This window comes from Solanum stenotomum, chromosome 2 (assembly GCF_019186545.1).
Source record: "Solanum stenotomum isolate F172 chromosome 2, ASM1918654v1, whole genome shotgun sequence".
Taxonomy (NCBI): domain Eukaryota; kingdom Viridiplantae; phylum Streptophyta; class Magnoliopsida; order Solanales; family Solanaceae; genus Solanum; species Solanum stenotomum.
In genome coordinates this window covers 1,744,386-1,758,908 of record NC_064283.1, presented here as the reverse complement: position 1 = coordinate 1,758,908, position 14,523 = coordinate 1,744,386, and the positions used below count along the sequence as shown (strand labels likewise).

Here is a 14,523-nt window from a genome sequence, read left to right as displayed (position 1 = left end):
TCCTAACTTGGGATTCGAGGCTCAAATTTACCCTAAATTCAAGACTCGATCCTTGACTCGGGACCTGATCTCCAACCCTTTTTAGGGACTCGAGGCGAGACCCATCCTGACCCAATGCCAGCAATTGAACCTAACACAGGACTCGAGATCCAACCTTGTCCCAAAATTTGAGATTTGATCCTAACTCTAACGTGAGATATAAGCCCTAATTCGGACATGAGATTTGAGATCCGAGTCTCGATCCATAGAAAAAATCAAAGTAAATCTCAAGTAGTAAATTAAAATTAAAGTAAATCTTAAATATTAATATGAGTTGTGGATTGAAGAGACAATCATACTTTATGATATTGACTTGGGATCATGGAGGATGACTTTTAATTTTTCAATGAGACTTTATAGTCCTCCATGATACCATCACATTATATCTATATACTGATATGATATGGTGAAGGATTGATTCAGTCATTCAATAAGACACTTATCATTCCTTCATGATACCATTACAATATATACCAACATAATAGCATAGTATTATGGATGACAACTTTCAGTTATTAAATGAGACATTCCTCAGTCTTCATGATATTATCATAGTATATCTATATACTAATATGATATCTTTGAGGACTACTTTAATCAATCAACGAGACACTCTTCGGTCCTTCATGATACCAACACATTATATGTACAATTACATTGTATCATAGACGACTACTTTAGTCCTTCAATGAGATATTTTTCCGTCATCTATGATACCATCATAATATATATCATATGCTGAGATGATATCATGAATGACTACTTTCAGTAACCATTGAATGCCAACACACAACAACTAATAATAAAAGTATGTTTCCATTAACTTAGATTTTAATATATATAAGCTAGTAACTTTAGTTATTTATGATATTCACATGATCTATATCATACATTGACATGATATCATAAATATTGATTTATTTTTCAAAAAATTATATTTTCTATTAAATTAGATTGTGATAAATTAGTGATTTTAGTTATTTTCTTTTAATTATTTCTTGTTTATTCTTCCACAAAAAAAAAAAAAGCTCAGTCCTATATTATCAATCTAGTATATTTATATATTGACAGAGTATCATATATGACTAATTTATGTGTGTGATCATGTTGATATCATGCTCTTGCACAAAAAAGAAGGATGTGCAAACCTGGACTTAGTTTAGACCGAATAAATATTGAGAAAATAAGTAAGAGAGGATAAATCACGGTAATTAATTTACTTTTATGGGATAGTTTATGTAATTTCCTAATTGAAAATCACTTTAAAAATGAGTTATGTTGGATTAGATTAAAATTAGCTCAATATAAAACTATCTTACACCCCATCCATAAAAGTTTAGGCAAATTAAGTAGGCCATCAACACCCCCAAACCCCAATATTTTGTACACTATGGAAGTTTTTTTTTTTTTTTTTACCCTTTCCTCAAAAAATAAAAAGGAAAAGAAGAAGAAAACTATAAACTGTATAGTGAGCTGTAACACTTTCTCTTGGACACCTTAGATTCAGAACAAGATAAACACATAAGCAAAGCACTTGTATAAACTAGACACACAAATTAAAGATGATCATCTTGAAATAAATCTGAAAAAAAATAAAAATTAAAGCAGAAAAAAAAGATAGAAATATGATCAAATGTTACACTTGACATGTATCATAAAGTTATCCATGTAAGCAGCCACGTATCCTATAACAATTCCAATATTTAGGCCCAACTTCCAGCTTCACTCACCTATAAATACCCTCTTATCTCTCTCAGCCCATTTTCATTTCAAAACAAAATTTCTTTTCTCAATTCTCAATTTTCAATATTTTCCTCTCTTTTTAGACAATGTCAACAACCTCCAAGAAGTTGATCCCAGCTACATCCCGCAAGGGATGTATGCGTGGTAAAGGTGGCCCCGAGAATGCAAGTTGCACGTATAAAGGTGTACGACAACGCACCTGGGGCAAATGGGTAGCCGAGATCCGCGAACCCAATCGCGGAGCTCGGCTTTGGCTCGGCACCTTTGATAATTCTTATGACGCTGCTGTCGTCTATGACGCTGCAGCCCTTAAGCTTTATGGTGCCGAAGCCAAACTCAATTTGCCCCATCTGTACAACATTCCGGCCCAGGATCAGTCCCAGGCCCAGGCCCAAATCCAAAACTCTAGGCCCATTACCATCATGAGCCCATCTCTAGCTCCCGTTTCAGCTACTGCTCCAGCTTCAGTTCCTGCTCCGCTTGTACCTTCCGTTTATAATGTGGCTTCGCCATCAACTTGGAGCGTAGGAACTGATTCTTCGCTTTATTTCAACGATCATGATTTCGGTATCAACAATTTTTCTGCTAATGATATTCCATCTGCATTTAATTTAATCGACATTAATAAAACAGCTGATGATCATCCTGACGAATTCGTTGAAAAAAACGATAATGCTACTAACAATAATCAAAGCAGTCAAGGACTTGGTGGAGAAATGTTTAGGGATCTAAACATGAATTTACCAGAAATTGATGATTCATCAATTTGGGAAGAAGCTAAGGCAACAACTTCATTTCAAGAAGCAGTAAATGATCCAGGAATAGGTGGATACAACTTGGATGATGGCCTTAATTTTCCTCCATGGTGTGGTTAAATTATTATTATATGATGTGTATTTATATATATATGGTAAAAAAAATGCATGCATTATATATGTATACTTGTAAAGGTATTAGAGCATGCAAGTGGATAAGGCATGTTGAAGTTTATGTATATAGAAAGAAGCTACTACTAAAAGTGTGTAAGTCATTAATATGACGTGTAATATAGTTAGTGTGTTGAGAAGCAGTATATATGTACATGGACAGTAAAAATGTTCAACTTGTATTTAAGTTACTGTTTAAGAAAAAATATATATAATATAGATATATGTAAATAATATTTTGTATAAATCTACAAGTTTAGTAAGAGTAGTTTTCTATGGTGTTGTTGTGGTTGTATGTTTCTTTGGAGTTTTTTTTTTCTAACTTTTGATTGAGTTTAAGTGTTTAGATTTATATTGTGCTATAAAATTTATATTAATATTTATTTTTTTAATATACAAGTCATATTATCACTCTTTTTTGTGTTATTAGGTAATCAATATAAAATCTTTTAAATTATATCACGTGAAAGTTATCACCATAAAGAAAATTAAAAAAAAATCATTTGCTATATATATATATGCTTTCTTTACTAAGCTATATATATAGAAGAAGATAGTCAATTAATTAAATAATTAGATGGGCGCTCAATTTTGCAATAATATTTAATACCTCATCTTTGTGTGAAACATGTATTGGACGTATATACAACATTGAGTATATATATATCAAACACAGTTCATTCGTATGAAAATACGTGATGTTCACGTCTTCTAAAGTTATAAATATTTAATTTATATTTTGTTCTTATCGAAAGAGTGAAGTTTCATTCAAAACAAGAATGCACTAGCTATTCAGTTTTAGCGTATTATTTTTGTCCTCTTTAGACACCTCATCTCTACCTCCTCCGATCATCTCCCTCATTCTTCTGATCAGACCATCACGTCGTCGTTGCCATTGCCACCACCACTTCCTTCTTCTTGAGACTCGATCATGCACCACCTCCTTACCTCCTTCTTCTTCAGATTCGACTATCATTGCCTTCTTTTTTTACATTCGGTCATCATCATCATCGCCATCTTCTTCTTCGTTTTTGACTGAATTGTCGTAGTCGTTGCCACCACACCACTTCATTTCTTTTCGGATTCGACCACCACCATCATCATCTTTTTCAAATTAAATCAAAACCACCACCACCTCTTTATATATATATGTGTGTGTGTAAATATATTTTGTATAAATTTACAAGTTTAGTAAGAGTAGTTTTCTATGGTGTCGTTGTAGTTGTATATTTCTTGGAGTTTGTTTCTTTTTCTAACTTCTGATTGAATTTAACTATCTAGAATAATCGACATATATATTGTGCTATAAACTTTTTGTTCGTATTTTTTTTTAATATACAGGTCATATTTTCACTCATATTTTTGTGTTATTAGGTAATCAATATAAAATCTTTTAAAATATATCACGTGAAAGTTATCACCCTAAAGTAAATTAAAAAAACAATCATTTGCTATATACATACTTTCTTTACTAATATATATATATATAGAATAAGATAGTCAATTAATGAAATAATTAGGTGGGAGCTCAATCTTTGCAATAATATTTAATACCTCATCTTAATGTGAAATATGTATCGGACATATATAACATTTGAGTGTGTATATATATTTTATATATATATATTAATGTGTTTGAATATCTAACTTATATTTTGTCCTTATCGAAAAAGTGAAGTTTCATGCAAAAATAAAAATGCACTAGTGTTAGCATATTTTTGACGTATTATTTTTTTCCTCTTTAGACACCTCATCTTTACCTCCTCCGATCATCTCCCTCATTCTTCTGATCAGACCACCACATCGTCGCTGCCATTGCCACCACCACTTCCTTCTTCTTGAGACTCAATCATACACCACCTCCTTCTTTTTCAGATTCAATTATCCGTCTGTCTCTTTTGTGGAGATCTACTCCTATCCAATCCATAGTAGATTGCTTTTTTTTTTTTGGTGTCTCAATGACTTTTTATTTTATCGAATCATCGTTGTTATCGCCACCACCTCCTCCTACCACAATAACTTCATCCTAGCTCCTAATCCTCGATCTCTCTTTAGATCCGTCCGCCACCACCATTTTCTTCTTCAGATCCGGCCATCACCATGCACCACCCCCGTCTTCCTTTTTTTCTATCTAAATCATCGCCACTGTTGTTGTTGTCACCTCCTCTTCCTTTTTCAGATTCGACTATTACCATGATTTTTTTTTTCTGATTTGTTTATTATCACCATTTTTTTAGATTGAAAAACAAAATAACTATCAATAGTTTTTTTTCTAGATTTAGGTGATATCACCATAGCTCTTCTTTCTCTTATGAATTCGATCACTACTGTCATAACTATCGCCACCGGTTTCTAGCTTCTTGATGAGGCTAAGTGTACAGGTATTTTGTCAAATTCTAGTATAATTTAAGATATATACCGTCTTACAAAAATTGAAATCACCTAGATTAGAGATTTGTATTATCTTGATTATTATTTGAGAGGATAAAATTGATAAAAGGTGATTTTGGAACAATAAATTACTTAAAGTAAAACAAATCAATTTCAGAAAAATTATATTTGCAAGTGTTAGAGATCGTCAAATTTACTCCGATATATTATTAAATTTAATTTCACTCCCCACATGTATTTTTCTAAAGAATTACTATTTTTTTTAAAAATACTATTACATTTTACTTTACTCACTAGAAATAAATAAATAATTAACACTCTATGAGATTGTGTTAGTTAATTGATTTAAGACTAGTGCTGATTAAATCAAAATATTTTTCTTTCCTAAATATCTCTTGCGATTAATTAATATTTCTATTCTTCACTGAATTTGATTAGCACAATTTAGGAAATATTCCTTTTTTTCAATTCTATTTCTTTTGAATCAAATCTCCTCCATAGTTTAACATCTCAATTGGACTATTTTTATTTAATTGTACTGATATTATCTTTTCAAACACTTATGGGTTTAATCTTGGGACTAAGGCTCACCTATTCAGTATTTTACTCTTTGCATTGGAGACAGTTCATTTCTGATAGAGAAATAATCTTATATGTATTGAATCCTTTGCATAACATGTGTTATTTTCATAAATAACTGAACATCTTGCTTTTCATATTTCCCTAACAAATTACTAATGTAGAATAGTATGATAATGTCATTGTTAGTTTACTGATCTACATTCTAAGATGTAACTGATTTTCATTAGTAATAACATTATTGTTAGCTAACACATAATTAAAATCATTTCTATGAATATTAATATTCATAGAAATAGATAAGTGTGACAATAATAATAATTGAAGAAAAGCTACTATTCCATAACAATATGGAGATGTAGTTTTAGGTGAACCATACATTAAAACTGAGATAGTATTATAAATAAATATCGAATTTTTTCAACTATACTAACGGAAAGAAATTACTCAATTATACAGAAAAAATAAAAACAAATAAAAAAATTAAAAAATAAATTGTCATACAATTTTTTTTTTTTATATGCAACTATGGGCTCCTTGATCAATTTTAAATCTTGTTATATTTTCACATGTTGATGTTTCCTTGTTGCAAGTGTGAAGACAATAAATGCAACAATCGTTTTGTATTCATGTTCTTGGTCTTTAACCTTTTTTTTTTGTTCGAACATTTTTCTTCCTGTAAGAGCTATTAGATATGATGTGAGAATATGAATAATTATTCATGTTTTTTTTTTAAAAAAAAAAATACTATAATTTATTTTTATATAAAATTACATGAATAATTGATGTCCTATCACTAGAAATTGATAACTCCACCTTTTTCGTCAATGACAATATAAGCTAAGCTTTTAGCTTTTTACGAGCTGAAAAAAGTAAAAATCACATGCTTTTAACGTTACTAATTGTCTTAAATGTGGATATACAAAATTAAATATATTTCCTAGAAAAATGAGGTATCAAAAATTACTATTCTTAAAATTGAATCAGACAATCATAAAGCACGTAACTTGCACAGTTGCACGTACGCTACAAATAATTTTATGGTTATATGTTTAAAAATAAAATATCATAATATTTCACACATTACTTTTGAATGAAACATATATTGCACATATATACCATTGCATACACGTATTAAACACAATTTTTTCATTATGTGTGAAACCATGTGATGCTCACTTCTTTTCAATTCATAAATGTCTAACTTATATTTTGTCCTTATTGAAAGAGTGAAGTTACATGCAAAAAATAAATAAAAATTCAACGACTATATATCACTTTTAGCCCATTTTTAATTTATTATTCTGTCTTAGCCACCTCGGCTCAAGCCCTTTTCTTACGATTTACGATGATTCATCCCTTGTTCGAGCCTCCTCCGATTGTCCTCCTCATTCTTCTGATTGGATCATCTTCTTTTTTAAAAAATTAATTATGATCCATAGGTCATTTCTATATATATTGAGATTTCAAAAGTCTACAAAAGTAAATAAACAAAAAAGGCCCAACGAGCAAATGAAAAAGAGACTAAAATTAAAAAGAGGAATTTTCACATGTAGCCACTCAAAAATAGCCTAATTACTCTCCATAGTTATAGTTTGATAATTACAATTCGTAGTTACATGTTATAGGGAGGAGAGAGGCGAGCGATACTGGGAGAGAGAGGAAATAGGCAAGCGAGAAAGGGCAAAGAGTGGGAGAGAGGTGAATTGTATATATATATATATCGGTTAGATAATTGTATATTATACATATGTATTTGTATATATGGCGAGCGAGATTGGGAGAGGGAGGAGAGAGACGAGCGAAAGAGGACAGAGAGTGGGAGAGAGGTGAATTGTATATGTATATCGGTTAGATAATTGTATATTATACATGCATTTGTATATATGGCAAGCGAGATTGGGAGAGGGAGGAGAGATGCGAGCGAGAGAGGGCAGAGAGTGGGAGAGAGGTGAATTGTATATGTATATCGGTTAGATGATTGTATATTATACATATGTATTTGTATATTCTAGTAAATTATACATATACAAACGTGGCTAATTATACAAACTCGAAGTCAGCCCACGTAATTAATGTATAATGTTAGTCACGATTGGTAATTATAGCAAAGTATAGCTATGATAAGTAATTATATAGTATAAGTTTGCTTAACCACATAATTTTCCCAATTAAGAATAAATGGCTAGTCCAATCCGGCCCAATTGGAGTACTCTTTTAGATGGGCTTATGTTGTCCTCTTTGACTAAGGAAAATTCTTAATTTGGTTAAATATCTGAGTTAGAGGCTTTTTATTGACTTCAAAAATCTGTAACAAAATGGCCTAACGAGCCCAAAAGAAAAACTTCCCCTCCTCTTTATTTCTTCTGACTTCTCTTTCTCCTTTTGAAATGGTTACCAAAGTGGTTTCAATAGAGGTGTCTCATCTTATATATATATATATGTATATATATATATAAAAGTATCAAAACTTACTATTTCCAAAATTGAATCACTCAGAAATGAATCATGACTTATCATTAGGCACGTAACTTGCACAGCAGTTGCGATTGCTTGAAAAAATCAGTTGAATCATCAGGTGGGATGAAAGGAAAGAGTGTATTTGCGCCAGTCGATGACCGGAAGCACAATCTTCCAGCTTCAGGAGCTTGACCAGGATTCGAGGATGCTCCTTGGCTCTTTTACTTCTTTCAAAGATCATATCGAATCGCTCTCTCATACTACTCATAGGTCAGCCCTGGTACATTACAATTTTTTTATTATGAATGTTACATCCAAAAAATATCATAATATTTTACACCTCATTTTTGTGTGAAACATATTGGACATATATATCATGGCATAAACATATTACATAATAAAGAGTACAGTTTTATTATGTGTGAAACATGTGATACTCTCTTTTTTTTCAATTTATAAATGTCTTACTTATATTTTGTCTTTTCCAAAAAAATGAAGTTCCGTGCAAAACAAAAATTCAAGAACTATCACTTTCTCAAATAATATATGCCATTGCGTACTTTTCATTTAAGGGTTAAAGATAACATTTTTCTTATCCACTTCTTGTGTTAGTGATTCACTATTTGCAATTAACTTAAGCGAAATATTCAAATAACTAGCAATAACTTTTTATATACTTAAATTTATGTTTTATAACTAAACTGTCTTTACAATATGTAATATCTAATTAAAGATTATCATTTTTGGATATATATTTTCTAAGAAGTAAATTGAAATAATGCACGTGCTATTCGCGTGTCAACATTAAAAAAAAAATTGAATTTATAATATATTACGTGTTTTCACACATCACCAACTGTATTCAATGTGGGCGCGCACAATATGATATCTACTCCGTCCGTCCCAATTTATATAATCACGGTCCACGGAGGCTGCTTTGGCTAGGCACCTTTGGTTATTCTTATTCTGCTGGTGTGGCCTATGTTCTTGCCCTAGTACACCTACCATACTCATACTTACTTCGAATGTGTTCATCAGATATCTAACTTAAAAATCTTCTGTTTAGATCGGCAATGATAAAAAAGGAGATTTATGGATAATGGATATAAAAGTTAAATGCGATGATTAGCTCAGTCAGAGTGGAAGCAGCCAGACATCAGTAGTCATTAATATGATATGCAAAATTTAATATATTTTTTTTAAAAAAAAGTGTAAAAAATAACTATTTCCAAAATTGAATCACAACTGAATCATGATTCATCATTAGGCACGTAACTTGCACGTACATTACCAATATTTTATTATGAATGTTATATCCAAAAATATCAACACCTTATTTTTGTGTGACCACTCAATTAGGTAACAATCTTTTTTGACACCTCATTTTTTATGGGAAACATGTTGAATATTACCCATATTATCCGCATTAAGCTTCAGATCGGGTTACGTCTTGGCTTGTAGATCTGATTCTGCATTGGAAGAACGACTTTATCCATAACAACACCCAAGTCTAGACCTCATAGATTACCGATATCAGTATCATGAGGGTGAAAGTGTGTGCGTCTTCAAAATACAAAGATGATTAAACTTGCTAATTAGACTTTTTAATATACTTTGTTTTTTTTCTTTCTTTATTTGTGGATTTAGCACTTTGGGTTGAGTTCGGATCTTATTTTAGTTTATGAAATGGGCCCAATTGGGTCGTTTAACAATAAAAAATAAAGGATATACAAAAATAAATACTCATATTAAATACAGTTTCATCAATCTTTATTGTGTGAAAATACGTGATTTTTATTTTTTATCAACTCGTAAAAGGCTAAAAGCGTAACTTATATTTTATCATTAGCAAAAAATGAGTCACGCGCATGAAAACTAAACTAGTATTGTTATAGAGATGGAAGAAGAAAATAAAACAAAAGAGGAAATATAAACAAAGCATTTTGTCTACAATTGTAGCATAAAGTACAATATTTTCAGTATTCTACAAGTCCAGATTTACACATATGATCACTCCCATATATAGTGTAAATGACAAGCTGAGAGAGCTTCATTTTTTGCATACTTTCCAAGAGTAAATTAACATTGAGTAGCCTTCTATAAAATTACGTCGAAAACATCTATAATACTACTAACAAGACGATTTTCAGTAACGCAATAAAGGGACTATCTCATTTCATGAAATAAGCTACTAAGGATTCCTCCAATTTCCAGTATCTGTTAAGAAGCCATAAAGAGTCTGCTTCAATAGTGAATCCATCATGGTTACGATGCCAGCCAAAATAGGCATGAGTTNACATATGATCACTCCCATATATAGTGTAAATGACAAGCTGAGAGAGCTTCATTTTTTGCATACTTTCCAAGAGTAAATTAACATTGAGTAGCCTTCTATAAAATTACGTCGAAAACATCTATAATACTGTTAACAAGACGATTTTCAGTCACGCGATAAAGGGACTATCTCATTTCATGAAATAAGCTACAGAGGATTCCTCCAATTTCCAGTATCTGTTAAGAAGCCATACAGAGTCTGCTTCAATAGCGAATTTATCATGGTTACGATTCCAGCCAAAATAGGCATGAGTTCTGTTCTTGATATCCAGTATCCCGTGCCCAAAGCTTGCTTCTCGATAGGCAGAATACCTTGGTTGTGGTTGTGTCATCCTGCAACAAATAAATCGAGACATTTTTTTTTGAAACTGACTAAAAAGAAAAGTAAGACAATCAAATTGAAACGACAGGAGTATTTTGGAGCATACTCTGTAGCTAATCCCTCTTGATTCCCTCCATCTCCAATAGTAATATATACCGGGGCAGACTCATCCTTAACTGGACTGCATTTCGCATTTATGATGTTGTAGGCAACGTTTGATACACGCTCCTAAGATGCAGATAACAACATACATAAATTAGCTTGAAAGATTAAAGCTGTTAAATTTTAGACTGTAACTACATGTATGGTAAGCACGGATACTTACTGATCGTTCATAGGCATGAACATGACCAGCGAAGACAACGTCCACCTTATACTTCACAAACCATGGTTCATATATAACTCGCGTTGCTTCCCCTTCCATATAGTGATGTACATAACTACTGTACATTGGACAATGCATGAGTACAATGAGCCATGGTGTCTCACTCCTGTTAACTTTAGGTAACTCGTTCGTTAACCATTTCCATTGAGGAGTGTATTTACCTAGAAAAAAAAAGACAAAGAGAAACAATTATAGCACGACGATATTTTACAACTTTTTAAGCAAATGCTAACTTCTTACCAAAAGCTGAGTAAGAAGACATGACGATAATATAGGCTGAAGCTCTCTTTATAGAGTACCAAAGCGGAGAAGTACTTTGTGATTCTCTGTAAGGCGTAGAAAACCGATGCTTGTAAGGTACGAAAGGCTTAGATTCACCCTGCAAGAAATTGACTATGCTGAATAGGAATAACTATAGCACTATCAAGATACTACCAGGAGCAACAAATGTAAAGATAAGCTAGTTATCATTGTTAAATACCGTCATCTTCCAGAATAGTTACGAATAGGATGCTTACAATTTCAGGAACAAAATCAAGTTCATGATTTCCGGCAGTCCAAATCCAAGGTTGATATGCTGCACTTCTCTCGATAAATCTCCCCCATGTATCCCATCGTATGTTGTCATGAAACGGATAATTATCAGCATAAGAGAGGTCTCCAACGAAAAGTAATGTCTGGCCTTTTAGAGGGCTCAACTCGTAATGAGTCAGTGTGCTATTTGAGTCGTATGTCTGACCAAGATCCCCTGTTCGATAAACAGAACGAGTCGAAAAAGTCTATAACTAATGTAATTAGTCCAAGCTACATGCTCTTAAAGAAAGATATATAAACATCATCGTCTCGAGGGACCTTAAGACCGGAAAAAAAGAAGTGAGCAGTACTTTAGACATTACCAATTAGACCAAATGTATAAGGAACATCAGGTCCAGGTTTTGGAGGAGTTACAAACCAAAACTGTCTAGTTGTATTTCCTAACCCCACTTCATAGTAGTACTTTGTATCAAACTGCAACAAGATCATCAAAATATCATTTTCTTAAGCATTTCTAATTGTTCAATACAAACATTACGTGCCCAAATGGAATTACATTGTACGTACCTCCAGATCCTTGATGGTACAGTGATGAATATATCCAGACGTGTAATTGTAATACTTGTAGCTAACAACAAAGCCCACCGCGAAGCTCTTAACATTACTATTTTCAACCCAATAGAGGACTGCATTTGAGCCAGGTTCATCAGTTGTAGTCCAAGAAACAATCACGCCATTTCCTTCATGATCACCTTGTGTTATGTAAACCTTCAACATTCATTTGACGGGATGAGCTAAACCAAAATACACAAGGTGGCACCATAGAAAAGTAACATCAAGTACTACATAATTTCACAAAGGGTGTCCAGAAATAGCACAATAAAAGCTCTTTTCAAAAAGTAAAACTAGTGAGATTTGAACACACAAGCACTACCTCATTCTAAGGAGGTGAAACCACTAGGCTACAATAGTTTGTTGTTTTAAGGGTGTCCAAAATATGTTATTTAATCATTTCGTGTATCATTTTACTTGTATATGCGATATCTTTTTCCGACGAAGGGTGTCCATGTGGCTACGCCACTGCGTGTGGATGCTAAACACAACAAAGCTGTGCTGAATTAGAATCAACTAATATAGACATCTATATGAAATTCTGCTCCAAAATGTCAACAATATTAGCAATGAGAGAAATACACTCCTAAATTCTCGTCAAGTTTAGGGTGTTTTCAACACTCCTCTCTGCTTTTTATTAAAAGCCCCATCTTGCTACGAGAGTTTGAAACCATTTGCTATGCCATGTGGTAGATCAGAGTGCGCCAAGTTCAAGGTGTTTTCAATACTTAAAAGACAAAAATATATAAATTAGAACCAATGAATCAATCAATTACACCTCAATTCCAGATGAATTAGAACTCTTTAAGATCAACTTAAACCCTGGATTATACTTTGCTACGAAATTAAACTCAAAATTATGAAATCAAAACTCAAAAATTAATAAAATAAACATCAGAAAAAACCTGTTGGGGAGCATTGTAACCAGTTGGCACTCGAAATACATCACTGTTCAATGACATATCCACATTAGAATTATAATTTCTTACATAATCACTGCTAATTCCACCATAACACAACTCAATTTTGGTGCTCAAAACTAAGCCTATAAGTAAACACACAAATCCAGAATAAACCCCTTCAATAACCATTTCTTTGATTTGTATATATTCAAAAAAAATAAAAATTGTTCGGTTTTTTTTGGGGGGGTCAAACAAAGATTTTATTTATAGCACATTAAGGTACCATTACTAGAAAGAGCAAAAATAAAAATTGTTCGGTTTGATTTGTTATGTTTATGGGTTTAATTGAAAGGGGCTCCACGTATAGGCAAAAGTGCCAACACTAATTTACTTTACATAGTGATTGATGTATATATCTGTATGATGTAAGGACCTGGAAAGAATATTCATTATTCCTCTGGAATAATGATTTAGTACAAATAATTTGATAAAATAATCTCGAGACATCAAATTAGACACGAGATAACGTTAATCACAAATATTAATTCTGACCAAAGATAGTTATTTTGGTGTGTCAAACAATTTCATTTATTTGGATTTTTAAATTATTCTAGTTATATAAAGTGATTTTTTTTTTTTCATGATAAGTTTTACGGTGGTTTATAATAATGTATAATGTAAATTTTATATTATCAACCAAGAAAAAAATTATATCTGATTTCGAGATGTAAATTACAATTTAATCCTTTCTTTGTTCTTATTCTTGTGCGCTAAAATACCAAAATGAATTTAACCCAATTATCTCAATGGCCTTGGTATTCACTTTCGAACTAATTATAATCCAAACCATGGATCCAGCCCAAGTTGTTTCCCATGTGATACTTGCCCATTCAAATATGGAGAGAGTTTGGTTGTAAATTTAGGATTACTAGATAGAATACTGAAAACCGTAGAACTAGAGTCTAACTTACTTCAGAATATGTGCTCACGCTTCAAGAGATAATTATCGTATTAAATTTCAACAAGTTAATGCATTCTAGAATGACCATATAGGTGGATGGTTTAGCTAAAAATAAGATTTGCTTTTGCTTTTACAATAGTTGTACTATATAATAATTATCAATTATTAATGTCAAATTTTGCAGTAAAAGACCAATTTCACCTTCACACACATTGGAAGAGAGGGAGTATATGTGTTGAAATTCCAGAGTAAGAATACTTGGCAAATGTTTTCATATATTTTAAATAAAGTTGCAGTTCATGTTATATTTCATTTCAACTCTTATTTCTCATTCC

At 32.0% G+C, this 14,523-nt stretch overlaps 3 protein-coding genes across 4 annotated transcripts in view; 2 read left to right on the top strand and 1 right to left on the bottom strand.

Moving 5' to 3' along the window:
- The window catches only part of LOC125855069 (floral homeotic protein PMADS 1), a 287,719-nt gene that overhangs the window by 181,643 nt on the left and 91,553 nt on the right, over nt 1-14,523 (top strand). The window lies entirely within an intron of this gene.
- On the top strand, nt 1,822-2,827 carry LOC125855066 (dehydration-responsive element-binding protein 2F-like). The gene has a single exon (XM_049534717.1). The coding sequence runs from the start codon at nt 1,869-1,871 to the stop codon at nt 2,655-2,657; it is 789 nt and encodes a 262-aa protein (XP_049390674.1). The 5' UTR covers nt 1,822-1,868; the 3' UTR covers nt 2,658-2,827.
- On the bottom strand, nt 10,435-13,499 carry LOC125855044 (purple acid phosphatase 2-like). Its single transcript, XM_049534687.1, has 8 exons — nt 13,231-13,499; nt 12,281-12,481; nt 12,076-12,187; nt 11,698-11,927; nt 11,420-11,558; nt 11,120-11,340; nt 10,901-11,022; nt 10,435-10,805 (listed from the first exon to the last, which is right to left on the bottom strand). Exons 1-8 carry the CDS (start codon nt 13,414-13,416, stop codon nt 10,604-10,606), a joined length of 1,413 nt encoding a protein of 470 aa, XP_049390644.1. The 5' UTR covers nt 13,417-13,499; the 3' UTR covers nt 10,435-10,603.

Excerpts from the sequence above, each read along its gene's own strand:
- LOC125855066 (XM_049534717.1), top strand. The coding sequence starts at position 1,869 with ATGTCAACAACCTCCAAGAAGTTGATCCCAGCTACATCCCGCAAGGGA.
- LOC125855044 (XM_049534687.1), bottom strand. The coding sequence starts at position 13,416 with ATGGTTATTGAAGGGGTTTATTCTGGATTTGTGTGTTTACTTATAGGC. Across the intron at positions 12,188-12,280 it reads GTACCATCAAGGATCTGGAG|TTTGATACAAAGTACTACTA; the intron begins GTACGTACAATG and ends ATCTTGTTGCAG. Across the intron at positions 11,928-12,075 it reads TTATACATTTGGTCTAATTG|GGGATCTTGGTCAGACATAC; the intron begins GTAATGTCTAAA and ends TTTATCGAACAG.